The sequence below is a fragment of the Taeniopygia guttata genome, chromosome 5, assembly GCF_048771995.1.
Source record: "Taeniopygia guttata chromosome 5, bTaeGut7.mat, whole genome shotgun sequence".
In the NCBI taxonomy this organism is placed as follows: Eukaryota; Metazoa; Chordata; class Aves; order Passeriformes; family Estrildidae; genus Taeniopygia; species Taeniopygia guttata.
The window spans coordinates 26,726,865-26,742,720 of record NC_133030.1 but is presented as its reverse complement, the minus strand read 5'-3'; the positions used below and the strand labels follow the sequence as shown (position 1 = coordinate 26,742,720).

Here is a 15,856-nt window from a genome sequence, read left to right as displayed (position 1 = left end):
ACCAGGGGGTGGGAGCTGCAGTCCCCATGTCTGGCAAAGCCTGTAGCTAAACTGTGTGAGGTGTTGGGAATGCTTCTCCCTGAGTTGAGCCTATGTCCTGTCCTGCAGCTGTGCCACTGGGTATCATCGTGGTTCCAGGAGACAGTGACCTGGAGTTGTGCCGAACCCAGATTGAGAAGCTGCAGGAGGTGAGTCTGCATGCAAAGTGGTCATAGCTGAATACTGAGGATGAAGGGACTCAGGGAAAGGATTTCTAAGCCACCTTGACCTGCACACACTACCACACACACTCTTGCTTTGGGTCATGCTAAAGAGGTCATGGTTTGCCTTTACCATGTGGTGGAGGCAGGGTCCCATGCTGGATGCGTTGTTGCTCCCTGCTGTCTGGCAGCTTCTTTTTCACCATTACTCTTCTGACTGTTCTCCAAGCCCAAAAAGAGACCCTGAAAAACTACAGGGTGGTATAAAAAGCCAGCACACATCCTGTGGGGGCCTATAACCATTCAACCATCCACAGGCTCTGGGTTTCCTGTCACAGCTCTGCCTTCTCCAGATGCCTGGATTAGGTTTATACCACTCCCACTCTTCTCATTTGCAAGCACTAATTTTGTGTCCTTGCCAATATACTAGCATGTGTCTGTGACCTGTACACAGATTGTATTACTCTTGCTCCTGGTGAACAATGCCTTCCTAACCCATAGTGTGGCTCCTGGTGCTGCACTGCTCAATCTGATTGTTGCACAGAAGATTGAAGGGACCTTTCTTAGTCTGCTGTTAGCTGGCTCTTGTGCCTGTGGGAACCCCATCCAGTGTATGTGTAGAGCCCCTCAGAGCTGAGTGGCAGAGATGTTTGCCTGGGCTGGCACACTGGCATCTGCCTCTTGCTGTGCCTGCTGTGTATGCGTGTCACCTGCCTGCTTTGTGCCCAGGCACTGGTGAGGACACACAGGCAGGCACATGGCTAGCAGCTCCTGGGTTCACAGGGTAATGCTCTCGTGCTGAGTCAGTGTGGTAGATGGATGCCCCTGCAATCTCCTGCACCTTTAAAACTGCGCAGTGTGGCTGGTGTTTCTTGGTCACCTCATAGTTTACCTCTTCTCACTCCTTGGGCAAGCTCTGTGCTCCAACCTTAAAGCCAGGCAAGGACCAGGTACCTCGGCCAGACAGTGTGTAAAGCCAGATATGGCAGCACACATCAAGCAACTCCAATGGTGTGAGAGAGGGACTGGGGGGCTGCCCAGACACAGGCTGTAACAGGACACCTTGCCTTTCTGCAGGATTTCCCTGCGCAGCCCTCTGCTTTAGAGCGCCTGTTCTTTCAGGTGTGTATGGCCTCTCTCTGTCCTCTGGGCCCATCTGTCATATCCACTGTGCCAGTCTCCTGGGCTCGTCTTGTGACACTGCTCTACAGTCAGCTCCAGTCTGCCCCATGGTGCTCCCTGCTGCAGTGTGCTGTGCCTGTGTTCAATTTCATACAAGTACCTGTGGTCCTCTATGTCTGCATGGACCTCCCAGAGCAGGAGCAATGCTCTGAAGAGAGATGCAGAGGCCATAAGCTACATCTTTATCCTCTCTTTTATTATGCAGGAGGGAGATGGAGCCAAGCCGAAGACACTGTCATTCCAGAAGCTGTCACCCAAGTGGTGCTTTCTGGACTGTGAGTATCACCCTCCCCTAGGAGCGTTGACTGGGTTTGATGATGTGCTAGCAAGGTCCTCTGGTCTGCCAGCTCAGTGAAGGTAGGGGATGGAGATCCACATGGCTGCAAAGTTCCAAGGGTTATCAGTGCCTTAGAAACCACAGAAGCACCTGAGAATTAGGGCATAGGAATTACAGCTCCTATGCCCAAAAAAGTGAAGGAATGAGTAGCCCAACTGAAGTGCATTGACACCAATGCATGCAGCATGAGCTACAAACAGGAGCCAAAAGATATGGCAGAGCAAGAAAACTATGACATAGTTGCCATCACAGAGACATGGTGGGACAAGTCACACAACTAGGATGCTGCAATGGATAGCTCTAAACTCTTCAGAGGGGTCAGGCAAGGAAGAAGATCAAGCTGATCTCTTCCTATGTCAAGATGACCTGCTCAGCGGTCATCTTGAGTTAAAAGCTGTGGATGTTGTCCACCTGAAGTTCAGTAAAATGTTTGACACTGTTTCCCACAGCATTCTCCTGGGGAAACTGGCTGCTCATGGCTCGCCTGAGTTCACTGTTCAGTGGACAGAAAACCAGTTGGAGGGCCAGGCCCAGAGAATAGTGGTGCCTGGAGTTACATCCAGCTGCTAGCCGGTCACCAGTGGTCATCCCCAGGGCTCAGTATTGGTCTGGTCCTGTTTATTGTCCTTGTCAGGCTGGATGAGATCAAGCACACCTCAGTCACTTGCAGATAAGTTTGAGTGGGAGTGATCTCTGTAGAGGGATCTGGACAGGCTCATCATGGGCCAAGGCCAATTGCATGAGGTTCAAAAAAAGTAAATGTCCTGCCCTTTGGTCACAACCACCCCATGCAGTGCTGCGGGCTGGAGGAAGAGGGGCTGGAAAGCTGCCCAGCAGAAAAGGACCTGGAAGTACTTGTCAACGGCAGCTGAACATGATTCAGTGTGTGTGTGTATCTGTCAGGATCTGATTACTAAGGTTCTTAGGAATGCCCCTGCCCAAATTAAGGTGCAAATGAGACCATATGTCAGTGACAATAGTATGGGTTTTATTTGACAGTAAATATGAGAGAGACAGAGACAAATAGAAAACAGATGGGAGGGACAGAAAGAGAGTAACAGGGACAGAACAAGGAAAAGTATCACACTCCATGGATCCCAGTGATGTTCCAGTGGTTCTCTCCAGCTGGTCTTCTTGATGGTGAAGGTCCCCCTGAAAATAATAGAATCTGATGGGTTGATATACGCTTAGGCCAGGTAGGAAAATCCAAGCACCTCCCCGGGGTAGGGGGCGAGTTTGCCATTGTCTCTTCCACGTTTGTTGCATTACATGCAGTCCTGTGGTGCAAGGCCTCAGGAATGACTATGGGTGCACCTCAGGAGGCCTTTGATGGATTAGTACACCCCCTCAGCTGCCCTCACATCAATGTCCTGTGGATGTGGCCGTCCCAGGGTTGGGGGTTCCATAGCCAGTTTGTGCAAGGGAGGATGGGTTCACAGCCCAAAAGCAGAGGTTACGACACACCAAAACTTTTTCCCCACACCTCAGTTGAGGGGGGCAAATCTGTGCAAACCTCCTCCTAGCAAATTTGTCTGTGGGCTACGGCCTCCCCCATCCCAAAGCAAGCCAAAGATGATTCTTAGCATGACTGCTGGGTTTGGCTCACATTCTTGTCCTTGTTTACTTGTTTGTTTCAGGTGATTGAAGAATGGGTTTTCCCTTTATTTAATTTCAACAGTTTGACTTTCAGTCCAAAGTCCCAGTCAGGTATCTTCAGGGAGGCTTCTTTGGTTGTAGCTTTTTTATACAGTTTTTTTTATAGTTACAATGAGTAAAACTTTATACCATTGTTTGAGGCATGAACTATTTCAGTCTCTGACAGTGTCCAGGTGGCCAAGAAGGCCAATGGCCTCCTGGCCTGGATCAAGAAAAGTGTAGCCAGCAGGAGCAGGGCAGTGATTGTCTCCCTGTACTCAGTGCTGGTGAGGCCACACCAGGAATCTTGCATCCAGCTTTGGGCTCCTCACTGCAAGAAAGACATCGAGGTACGGGAGCATGTGCAGAAAAGGGCAATGGAGCTGGTGAAGGGTCTGGAGCACAAATATTAGGAGGTGTAGCTGAGGAAGCTGGGGTTGGTTAGCCTGGAGAAAAGAAGGCTGAGGGGACACCTTATCACTCTCTACAACTACTTGGAAGAAGGTTGTGTCAAATTGTGTTGGTCTCTTCTCCAAGTAACAAGCAAGAGGATGAGGGGAAATGAATGACCTCAAGTTGCATCAGGGAGGCTTTTTTTCCCACTGAAAGGGGGATCAAGCCTTGGAACAGGCTGTGGACTGTGACTTTAGGGATGGGGACTCATCCAGGGAAATGGATGAGTCCCCATCCCTAAAGATACTTAAAAGATGTGGAGATATGGCACTTAGGGATGTGGTTTAGCAATGGACTTGGCTGGGTTGGTTTAATGGTTGGACTCAAATGATCTTTTCCAACGTAAGCAATTTTTTTCGATCATTCTGTGATTCTATGAATTTGGGGGGCGAGAGAACAGACATTCAATGAGAAGCAACAGGGAACCATGAGGCTTGGGACTCGAGGATGTTTGGGTCTTTGGGGCTGAGCACAGCAGTGCTTTCCCCCAGGCTGCGTGTCTGACTGCTGACCCGGAGTGGAGCAAAGGGAGTCTGCAGTTCTCTTGCCCTGGAGCTGAAGGCAGCTTGGTGGCATGCGTTTGTCACTGCGGGACTGCTGGGGATGCTCTCCTGTGCTGTGCAGGCAGGGGGCCCTCCTGCTCCGGCATGCTCGGGCTCACCATGAGCATAGCAGTGTTATGGGAGAGCAGCCTCACTGCTAGGCTCCAGCTGCTGCTTCTCCCCTGCCTGAAAGTAGTTTTCTCTTCTCCCTTTGCATTCCCTGACCAAGAACCTCCCTCTGTACCTGGAAGCTGGCTGAGTGAAATGCCCACCGGTAGCATTTCATCTCTCTGATAGCCCAGCAAGCAGCGAGTAGACCACAGCAGAGCACAGCCATGGGTTACAAAGTGGGCCTGGGAAGCCTCGTGCTAGGCAGACAGGGTGCAACTTCTCCCTTCAAGGTTCCAGCCCTGTGTATGGTGTTGCTGGTGCTGCTGCTCTCAGGTGTCACTACCAGGATTGCTGTACCAGGGCCACTTTCCCTTCTCCTGCCAGTCTCCCAGCAGCAGGTTCTGGGCTCAGGAAAATGTTTCAGGAAAGAGACTAGAGTCTCATTCAATACAGCCCAGGTTCATTCAGGTAGCTGAATTATAGGCCTTGAACAGTAGCTCCCTGGATGCAAATACCAGGATAAACATGGCTCTTTCACTCCTCTCATCTGCTCTAGCACATCCCCACTCTGTTTGCAGAGAGACTTCCTTGGGTCTGCAAGGATCCCACTGCAGCAACCTCTCCTGGACTGGCACCAGCAGCCTGTCAGGATATTGGGGAAATGCTTCCCTGCATAGGAATCCAGTTGTGCTGTCACTGTGCCCTTACCTGTTCTGGTCTCCTTTGGTGATGCCCTAAATCCGTAACCCATCTCTGCTCTCCTGGGGATGCCAGCTGTGTGTGTCTGGCTCCAGCATAGCCACTTGCTCTGTTGGAGCTCCTCTCTCTCTGTGGTGATCTCTTCTCTAAGGAAGAGGGATGCACTCAGGCTGGAGGCTGATTTGAAGCTCTCCTGCTATCCTAAGAGATAGGGACTTGGATCTACAGCTGGTGTTGCTTGGATCTACAGCTGCATGCTCTGTTGTGCCTGGCAGTGACATGCTCTGAGTGGCCTCATGAAGGTCCTTAGTCAAGTCAGCAGGGGGCTGAACCCTCTCTTCTCCCAGCCCCCTGTAGTGTCCCCATTTCTGTGTCCCCAGCACTGTTCAACAAGGTGCGCCATGTTAATCACAGCAGTTCCTCACGTGGTATAAGTGAATGCTGAGGTGTGCACTGCATAGCCCTGAGCTTCATCTGCACGGGATAATGCTGGAGCATCTGAAAGCCTCCAGAAAGGCTATGGCATCAGCAGTCAGCAATGCCAGCAACCAGAGGTTTTTGGGAGAGCACTTATCAATAAAGTTCTGTACAGGATTCAACATCTGTATGAAATGTGATATTCTAATAAAAGGGAAAGAGGTGTAGTTAATGGGACAAGTGTTAATTCTAGGTTTAGCTTCTAGGCTTTTGTGAACAGATGCAGAAACAGTGGGTTTGTCTATAGTTTCTCTCCAACAATGGGGGTGAATGTGCTTTGGAGTCCACCTGCAAATTTCAACTGTAGCAATCCTATATACATGTAAGCAGACATTTTGCAAGATGGATACATCCCATACATGCTGTTATCATTTCTGTGGTTCAGCCCTGCTGCTAGTTAGCCTTTATTAGCTAAATGAGTTAAATGAGAACATTTAACCTTGAACGAGAGCAGGACTCTAATGAAAGGAAGGAAAACCAATCTCTTGTCAGCTAAATGACTTATCAGGCAGGTAGTTTACCCTGGAGAAAAAAAAATACCTCTCTGTACATATATACATACATATAAGTATATGCTATGTTGGGTGACTCTTTTACTTCAACTTCTACTTGAAAATAACTTGGAGTGCAGTAATTCAATCTGGATTCAGTTGTGTTCTTGCCTTACCTGTGGCTCCCTGCCAGGAGTCATTGAGGAGGAGGTAGTAAGCAAAGTGGCTGGATAGCTTGCTGTCACTCATGTTGGGAAGAGGCCATCTCCTTGTCTCGCACCAAGGATCAGCCCATCTCGTTCTGTTCCTGTCTTACAGCAACCACGGCCGATCGGTTCTACAGGATAGACCGCGCACAGGTGAGTCCAGCCTCATCCTGCACCATCAGCTCCTGGGAAGTGCTTGGGTGTCCCACCTGCACACAGACCAACAGGCAGGCATAGCCTTAGGGCCACACAGGTCTCATACCACTGCCATGGCCTTTGGCATCACAAGCCTGGCCCAGGACTAGGCTCAGCACCTCCAGGTTTCTAGAGAAAAGGGAAGAAGCCTGGGTGGTAGCACAGAACCTTGGTTGAAAGCTGCCTGCAGGGCTCTCCAGTGGGTAAGGAATAGCAAACATAGGAAGACTGGCTGGGGACCCACCAGCTGAGATCATCTTCACCAGTATTAGATACTTTCCCTAATGATCTGGGAGGGGGAACGTGGAGATAAGGTTTACAAGGTTGCTAAGGCAGCAGGAGACAGGAAACCTGAAAAGACCAAGGAGATGCAAAGGCACAAGACTCTTCAAGCCACCATTGCTCTGCTGTGCAAATGGGTGGGCCACAAACCACTGGGATATGAGGGGATGTAGTCTTGCAGAAGTAGGTCTTGCTTCTGAGGAAGCATGTCCTGACTTGTGTCTTTCAGGAACACCTCAACTATGTGACAGAGATCTCTCAGGATGAGCTCTATGTGCTGGACCCAGAGCTAGTGGTCACTCAGACTGTGAGCACTTCTCCTGCCATGCCTGACCTCGTGGACTCATCTGCCACATCCCCTGGACACCATTTTGCATTTCCTTCCTGTTCTTCCTCTCCACCCTCCTCTCCTGCCCCCAGGTGAGTCTGAAATGGGGGTGCTGGGCCTCAGGAGCAATGGGCAGTGATGGGAGAGCTAGCCAACCCTGGGCCAGATTACAGGGGAGCTCCCTGGAAGTAAGCAGGAATTCAGTGTTGAGTAAGACCAAGGGATGAGATGCCATCCTGTTTTCCCTATTCCTCTCCCAGTGCTGCCCTACGTAATGGGGCATCACCAGGTGGCTCAGCCATGGGGTCAAGCTCCAGGCCTGTGGGGCAGAGGACAAGGGTTTCTTTCACCCAAACTAAGGCCAGTGATGAGTATGGTGCCAGGAGTAGCAGTAGAAATGGGAGTGGGGATGGGGAGGAACCCAGAGCAGGGAAGAAGGAGTGCCACCCTCTAATGGTGGCATGCACATTAGGGCCAGGACTGGCAGGGTAAGTTACACTTTCTCTTCTTCCCTTCCAGCGCTGAGCCTGAGCGCTGCCTCCCACATAAAGGTGAGTGGAGTCCAACCCCTGGTCATACCCCCTCTCAGGCTGCACTCTTGTTTTCCTGCCATGGGGGTTTTTTTGCCTATCCTTTCCCTGGTGCACAGGGAGGAGTCCTGTTGTTCCATGTGTTCTGAAACATGGAGCCCTGTGGGCAGGCAACCCAGAGGTGAGCACAACAGACCTGACAGTGATTTGTGGAGTGGCCCAGCCAGGCGCCTTCCCAGCTCCAGCATGCGGGAAATGATGTGGCAAGGGGTTAATCCCCCACCTGCAGAGCTGAGCGTTGTGGACTGGGTTGGGAGGCTGTCTCTGCCTCTCCCTGGGGAGGTGGGAGCGCTAGATCAGGGGCCTCACCAAGCTGAACAAATGGAAAGAGTTTCCTGAAGCTTGATTGGAGCCTGGAGGTGTGAGTGAGTCATTGGTGAGAGGCATCTTGGCTGCTGGCTGATGCTCAGGAGACCCGCTCCCCATTTTCATCACAAGTTATCCTGCCCAAGGGCAGAGACTACTCCCCCTGCACCTCCCTAGGGCTGAGATCTGGCTGCAGCCCTTAGCTACATGGTGTCTCTTTCCTTTCCCTGGTTTGTTCCTTGCATTCCTGAAGGTGGAGAACCCATGTAAATGCAGTCTGACCAAGGGGTTAATCCCTGGAGGAGCTTGTGCTCCTGCTCCACACCTCTGGTGCCCAGCTGTTGTCTCCAGGATTAGATAAGCAGTGTTCCAGATTGACTTTTCTGACCCTGATGTGTCTCTCTTTGCAGATGACCTTCTGATAGAAGCTGCCAAGAAGGGCAACTTCAGCAAGGTAGGTGCTCCAGCAGCCTGCTGCAATGCCCAGCCAAGGCTGGCTCCTGGGCTGGTGTACCCCTTGGGCTAAGGGGAGCTCTGCCAGCCACACTCCCCGGTTGCCCTGGAGCAGCACTGTCAAGGGCCTTTCTTAAGAGTGGTGGCTAGAAATCAGGCAGGCTTCTGCCAAGGAGCCCTGGTTCGTCTCCTGGGATACACAGAGGGAAGGGAAGGGACTTGGTAACATGGCTGAGCTGGACAAAGCTCCCCACCAGCACCAAATATCCACACAACCTGTCAGACACTCCAGGTACATAATGCTGGGGCTTAGAGCTGGAAAATGCAACTCATCCTGAGCAATCTGACAATCCTGTAGTTTCAAGAGCTGCACCGAGCTGGAAAAGACCTGATGGTGCGAGATTCCTCGGGCCAGACCGTCCTCCACCATGCTGTCAAATCAGGAAGCAAGGACATCGTCAAATACATCATTGAGAATGGTGAGCTGGAGTCAGAGTGCCACTCTTAGCAAAGGAGCCTGGCAGCCAAAAAAATCAACCCTCTGCTCAGAGGGAGTGCTCCTGGGCTTAGATCCCTTCCCTCTGGGTTTGCTACATCATCCTTCTGGTGTATGGACTTTTCCTGGCATCTGTCTGCCAGTACTTGGGTGTCCTCATGGCTATTGCTGCCTCCTGGCAGGGATCAGTATTTCTCTGGGAAACATTGCTCAGTGTCTTGCTTCTGCCTTCAGGGCAGCTGACCTGTTGTTTTTGGCAGTTACCACTGAAATACAGACAGCTTTATTTTTATTTAGATATTTCTCTATAGTGAGTCCACAACCAGTTCTTCTTTCCTGGGATCATCTAGGCTCAGATGTCATTGCTGACCTGAGTTTTTTGGAGCTAGGACTTTTGCAAGCAGCATGAAAATAGCAGCCCCTATGGAATGATGCAGACTGTGACCAGGGAGTAGGCAGGTCTGTCTCTGTCCCAGAGCCAGGTCTCACTCACCTGCACTCTTTCTTTCCACAGCTCCTTCAGAAATCCTTGATGCCACAGAGGAGGAGAAGTAAGTCACTGCCTGACTTGCATTACCTGTTGGCCAGACCCTCTGTGAAGTGACCAGTTATAGGGGCACTTCAGCTGCCTTTGTTCTAATTGCCAGCCATGATTCCCAGTCAATTTTGGACAGATTGCCCCTGAGTAGCACCCCCTCCTCTGCCTGCACAAACACACAACTTACAATCAGCTCCTGCTGCTGCTGAATTGCTGTCCCTTGCTGCCACCTGCATGTGCTGATTGTCCCTGTTCAGGGGGACATCTCACATCTCCTGCTTTCTCCTCCTCAGCGGTGAAACCAGCTTGCACCAGGCTGCAGCCTTACGCCAGCGCACTATCTGCCACTACATCGTGGAGGCTGGGGCCTCGCTCATGAAGACAGACCTGCAGGTGACAGCTGGAACGGTGGCAGTGGGACTTTCTGGGGCGACCAGAGGGCTGGCAAGGAGTAGAACCAGCAGGAGAGCAGAGCAGTGGTGCTTTGGGTGAGGTGTTTGCCAGTCAGAGAGGAGGTGACGTGGAGTACTCATGCTTGCCCAGTAGAGCCCAGCTACAGAGGGGTTAAATCCTTCTTCTCCTGGCGCTTCTCTCCCTGTTGTTTTATTAAATTAGAAGCAAGGGGCTGGAATGTCTCATCCCTGTCTCCCCCTTCCCACCCTCAGGGGTCAGAGCAAGGACATTCTCCCTGAAAGCTCCCTCCCAGCTGCAGGACTCCCCCGCTCTCCCCCACCGGCAGTCATGGTGGGGGATCTGGGAGCTCCTCTTGTCGGGTGAAGCTGGCCTGCGGGGAGCAGGAGCAAGCAGTGGCAGCACTTCCTCTCACATGCCGAGTTAATTGAGCTGTGCCTTAGTGCCAGGGAATTGTGCCAGCCCTGGCAGAAGAGATGCAAAAGGGGAGGGCTCGGGGCCATATTTTGGTACAGGAGGTTCCCAGGGCTGGCATATGGCAGAGAGGATATGGTCAGATCTCTCTGGTGGAGGCTTGTAGTGATGGGCTGTAGCAGAGGTGATGTAGAACAAGCCAAGAAGGTGCAATCTGTGGGTCTGGGACACCTGTTAGGAGTCCAGTTGCGGGGTGCTGGTGATGGTGGAGCTTGGGTTCAATTTAGACAATGCACATCCCTGTTAGGCAGCTGCCAGGAGAATGCAGTACAGATAATCTCTGGCTCCCCATCTCTCTTCCTTGGTCCTGTCTAAGGCTTAGACCTTGCACAGTGCCCAGAGCGGGGCTGGCCTGAATGGAGAGTCAGCTGGTAGAGGCAAGTGGCATGGCCCCTCTCTGTCCCCAGCCCCCTCATTTACTTGAAGGAGAGGAACAGCCCCCAGCCTGCCAGCACAAAAGGGAACCTTGCTCAGGCATGTGGCTACCCCAGGGAATCGGTTTGCACGTGCCTGTGCAAAAGCATGTCGCATGTTGGGTTTGTGGCTGCCTGGGGACCCTGCTGTGCTGCTGACTGACCTCTCAGGGGCTCCGGGTCACAGCCTGCCTGCACAGGCAGGATCCACCTCATTAGAAACCCCAGACCTGTAGCACGGGTTTGGAGCAGACTGATCCCACTCCCTGCCATGGTGAGGGAGGCTGAGCCTTATCAGTTGGAGCGCCTCAGCCCAGCTGGGCAGGGAGGCCCTGGCAGCTCCGGTTTCAGGCTGCAGGCAGGAGTGATGCAGAGGGGCTTCTGCAGGGGAACAGGAAAGAAGCTTAATTCCTCCTCTGTTAAATGAGTGATTGCATTCAGGGGATGTGGGGAGGAGGCCATCAAAGAGAGCCAGCACCAAAGCACAGAGTGGTTGGGCTCCGTCCTCTGATGGTGTGGCTGCTGGGGGTTGTGTGCAGGACCATGAGGTGTGCCCAGTCATGGGGTGCACATCCCAAGGAGATTTCTTGCTGCATGATACCTCTCTGCAGCCACACATGGATGGGCTTTTGTGCACAGGCACATCCAGGCCCAGCGGAGGACTCTGCATGTCTGACCATTGTTCCTGATGGAGAAATATAGCTGTGGGCTGCTCTCGAGGCCTCGGCACACTGCTGCAGCTGCCCGTGCCCTGCTGTGCACCAGGGGATGAGCCAGGAAGGATGGGTAGCCCTTCCAGGGCTGGTTTTCAATGAGAACGACAGAGCCAGGTTTCTGTGGCCTTTCTCAGTGGCACAGCAGAGCCTGAGCACTTGGAGAGGTGGAGCAAGGAGCAGGAGGAGGGAAGGGGGAGAGGAGACAGAGCTGGGAGCTGTTAACAGATTTGCTTTTTATGGAGTGCGGGAGTTCATTAGTGGACACAATCCAGATGGCTGCAATAAGCTGGTGAAATGTGATCCTCCTCTGGGACCTGGAGTGCTAGCCAGGCTGTGAGAGGGAAGGGGGGTTGGTATGCTTGGGCATTCCCCAGACATACCCCTCATTCCTCACCCTTTCCCGCCTGCCTCCCCAGCACAGGAGAAGAGCAGGTCAGGGAGACCAGCCTTTTTCTCTTCTTGGGAGACTTGTGTTGCCCAGAGTCAGTCGTGTCCTAGCCCATGCCTGGAGCTGATGACTGTTCAGGGGACAGCTCCCAGGCCTGCAGCAGTCAGGCTCCTCAGGAGCACACTTTGATCCCATGGTGAGCAAATGGGCATTTGGCTTCCGCCTGACTTGGGATTTGGCTGCAGGCTCTGCTGGACCCAGCCACATGGGAGAATGGGGACACCTTTGGGTGCCAAAACAGCATTTAGACGGCATTCAGCGCTCTTGACATCTTGTCTCCCCTGCACAGGGAGACACCCCAAAACATCGTGCTGAGAAAGCCAATGACCCCGACTTAGCTGCCTACCTCGAGAACCTACAGCACTACCAGATGATCCAGCGGGAAGACCAGGAGACAGCTGTGTAGTGCTTGGCATGCCTTAGCCCGAGCCCGCTCACGCAGGATGAGAAGAGTACAATGCCAACTGGCAGAACTGTATCTGGCCCAACCCTCCCCAGATGCCAACCTGGTCCCTGGAGATGGATACAGAAGAGCTCTGCCCCAGGCTGGGCTGGAACTCTGTTTATGAGGACAATGGATATTTCAGACTTGAAGCCTGATTCTTTGTGTGTCTACCCCTTCACCTTTCATTCACCACGTTCCCTGCCCTAGGTGGGCTCTATCCCCAGCCATGCTGGAGCAGGTCAGGCTGAAGCCCCCAGTCACCCTTGTTCATGGGAGCAATGCCAGTGCCTCCTCCACAGGCTCCTACCTATAATCCTTGTGGGATATCATTGCTCAGCCCCTCTCTCTGCTGGCAGTGCTCCTCTTTTTGGTGCTTGGCTAGGTTTGTGTCCTGTTCCTCCTCTCCTGTCTGGCACAGCTGGGGGAGGCACAGGCTGCATGGATAGACTGCAGAGGCTGCGAGTTGCAGACTGCTCCAAAGGAAGCACCACAACTTACTGGCCCAGCCTTCTTCTCCCTCCTGAGGCTGCACCAGATCTCTGTGTTGCCCTACCCAGAGCCTTCTGCAGCAGGAGGGAAGTCACTTGTGCATCCAGCCTTTCCTCAGAGCATCTGGGTCTGGTGCAGCTGGAAGTAGGGCAGCAGGTGCTCTCCTGATGGGCCTTTAGTGCTCAGTCAGCAGTCTGACTCAGGGCTGGGATGCCATGGAGGAAGGCTACCAAACCCTCCCACCACGCTTCTCTCCATGGGGCTGGGTGGAACAGTTTGCACATCCACTCTGCTGAGCGTCTCTTTGTGAGCCTGCTGCAGGATGGTGGAGAGCTGCACGCGACTGGTGCAGTAGCAGCAGTGACACCTGTTATATTTCCCAAATGCTGACTTAGATTCAGTTGCCCTCCTTGCTTCAGTTTCCCCAGCAATGCTAGACTTTGCACGGGGCTGGATGGGCAGTGCAGGGGTCAGTGCTGCTCTCAGGGATCCCCTCCTTCCCCCCAGCCTGGCAACATGCATCCTCTTAGGCTGAGACTCCTGGTATTCCCCAAACTGGGCACGTGGCTTTGCAGGAAGCTCACACAGCTGAGACACAACCCACATGGGCAGACCATGAACTCACCCTCTCCAGTTTTGGTAGAAAGAGGGATTTGGATTCCCAGGAACCATCAGGGCTCCTAGCCCTGAGTCATGTCTGCAGTGGGAAGGAATTTCACCAACCGCCTGCCATGGGGCATGAAGCACCACAGTCTATCTCCCCTGTTGATGCTGTGAGTGTTTGATGCCAAGACATCCAGCCAGGCCTTTTAAAGAGCATCAAGCAAGGCTTTTGCAGAACTGAGTCTCTGAGACCAGGAGGTGGTGCCCACAGAGGAAGAAATCTGATGGCTCTGAGCCTAGCAGACCTGGTTGGCACTCTTGGGTGTGCAGTGGTTGTGAAGGGGGTTGCTGTTCACATCTTGGCTCTAGGAGAGGATACTACTGCTGCCTTGAGTGGTCTGCAGTCCTTCTGCACTCACATGCAGGCTGTGCCCACTGGGTAGTGCTGGGTGGCATCGTTTGAATCCCTCCTACTACCAAGAAAAGGGTATGAGGATACTGTAGGGAACCAGAATACCCTTCGGACTTTTTGCCCAGGGGCAGGGTTTCCTTGAAGGATGGGGGATGCTGTACTAGGGAACAGAGGCGCAGGGCAGTGCAGGGTGCCCAGGGACCACTGTCAGTATTGGCAAATAATAATGATAGTGTACTAATGCATTGACATCTAGGACACTCCAGAAATGCCTGGAGTTCTCATCAGCACTGCTAGCAGGCCACTGATAAACAAGGCACTGTCATCTTCTCAGAGGTCCATACCACTACTGCCCCAGATGGGATGCCCAAGTTGGCCCAGAGGCATTTAAAGCCTCAGCTTTCCCCTTTCTCCCTTATAGTTTTTGTTAAAGCCTCAGCTTTCCCCTTTCTCCCTTATAGTTTTTGTACAGGTAGTTGAGAGACACACTGTCCCCCTCCCTGCCTGGCCCCTCCGTGCACCTGTGAGCTGAGTTGCTGTGCAATTCCAAGTCTGCTTATATTTTGGTGAAGAAGGAGGAGGTGTTGGTTACCCTGCCCCCCCGAGGGCAGGGGTTCTGTGCAATACCTGGGTCTGTGTGTCTTAGACACTGTCGTAGGATTGTATTTTTGTAACTATGTGAGGGTGCTGGCTCCAGCCGGCCCAGGGCCTGGCACGAGCCTGTGTTCCCACTGCTTTTCAACTTTGACTGTTTGGATGTTGTTGTTTCTTGCCATTGAAATAAAGAGATTGATGTTTTAGTTCCTGTCTCCTGTTGCATCCGCAAGATTGCAGTGGGCACCGCACAACGGATGCCCTGCATGGCACAAACAATGTTGGATCCCAGGGCCTCTGCCCCTGTCCAAACTTGGGGGTATTTTTGGGAGTTCCCTGCTGGCCAACGTCCTTGTTTACTTCCCAGCACAGCATCCTTCTGAGACTGTTGCTAGATACGGGGTCTTTGTCCTGAGGGATCTTCTCCATTCTGCGGCATACATCAACGCTCAGTGTAATTTGGGAAAGGGAGAAAGTGCAATGCCTTCCCAAGTGATCCAGGAGGCTTTGGAAGCATGAGTCAGCAGCCTGCTATTCCTCCTTGGGGCAAAGGCAGCAGCCCCAGCAGCTGCCGCAGCTGTCAGTGGAAACTAGAGCAGCATCCAGCCTCCAGTTTCAAAACATTTGTTGGCCTTTTTTTGTGGTGAGCTGTCCCCAGCCATGCTGCTCTGCGGGAGATAAGCCTGCCAAGGGGCTCTTGCTTTTCATTTCCAGCTCCAGCAGGGAGTCTTGGGCTTCTGCCTCCAGTGCTGAGCACTGAGCAGGAATTATCTCTGCGTCTCTGGTGGAAGGACCACTCTCTGATTACAAAAGCAGAGGATTAGGGACACTTCTGCTTCCAGGCCTCAGACTCATAAGGATGACTGTGGCCAGCACTTCTATCCCGTTGGAGTTTTCTTTGATAAAGGAGGTAATTGCAGTGGCCGATGGCATGCTGGTGATGGAGCCAGTGGGTGATGCGGAGCTATACTCAGACTTGTATTTCTAGGAGCAGTTTGGCAGCCTGCCTAGTGCTCCTGCCAGCCCTTCTCTGCCCGGAGAAGCAGCCTCCTTCCCTGCCTGCATTGTCCCTTCCACCCCCACTGTGCCTCCCTTTCATGGTCTTCAAACTTCAGCTCCTGCCCAGAGCTAACAGTGCGGATCTCCAGCAGGCGTAAGGCACACCAAATTGTCCTGGCCTCCCCAGGGACCAGGTGTACGTGCAACTGGGAGGAGGGGGCCGCTCTGCTTCAGTGCCCAGACCCCAGCATGCTGGCGCTTGGCCCACATCTCAGCAGGGAGGCTGTCAGTAACCATGGCAATTGGAGTCTTCCAGCCGCCCCAGTGTCAA

The 15,856-nt window shown here is 52.8% G+C and overlaps 1 protein-coding gene across 11 annotated transcripts in view; it reads left to right on the top strand.

The window, feature by feature from the left end:
• Positions 1-14,732, top strand: part of DGKZ (diacylglycerol kinase zeta) — a 54,754-nt gene extending 40,022 nt beyond the window's left edge. For 5 of the 11 annotated variants that reach the window (XM_030274268.4, XM_030274272.4, XM_072929955.1 and 2 more), the window contains 11 exons: positions 109-188; positions 1,278-1,322; positions 1,588-1,657; positions 6,446-6,486; positions 7,040-7,230; positions 7,658-7,689; positions 8,445-8,488; positions 8,846-8,966; positions 9,498-9,534; positions 9,815-9,914; positions 12,273-14,732. In XM_030274268.4, the coding sequence (XP_030130128.4) occupies positions 109-188; positions 1,278-1,322; positions 1,588-1,657; positions 6,446-6,486; positions 7,040-7,230; positions 7,658-7,689; positions 8,445-8,488; positions 8,846-8,966; positions 9,498-9,534; positions 9,815-9,914; positions 12,273-12,389 (878 nt within the window). In that variant the 3' untranslated portion in view covers positions 12,390-14,732. Of the gene's footprint in view, positions 1-108; positions 189-1,277; positions 1,323-1,587; positions 1,658-6,445; positions 6,487-7,039; positions 7,231-7,657; positions 7,690-8,444; positions 8,489-8,845; positions 8,967-9,497; positions 9,535-9,814; positions 9,915-10,722; positions 10,851-12,272 lie in introns of those variants that run through there. The other 6 variants (XM_030274271.4, XM_030274264.4, XM_072929952.1 and 3 more) reach the window with 5 other exon arrangements.
• The last annotated feature ends 1,124 nt before the right edge of the window (positions 14,733-15,856 follow it).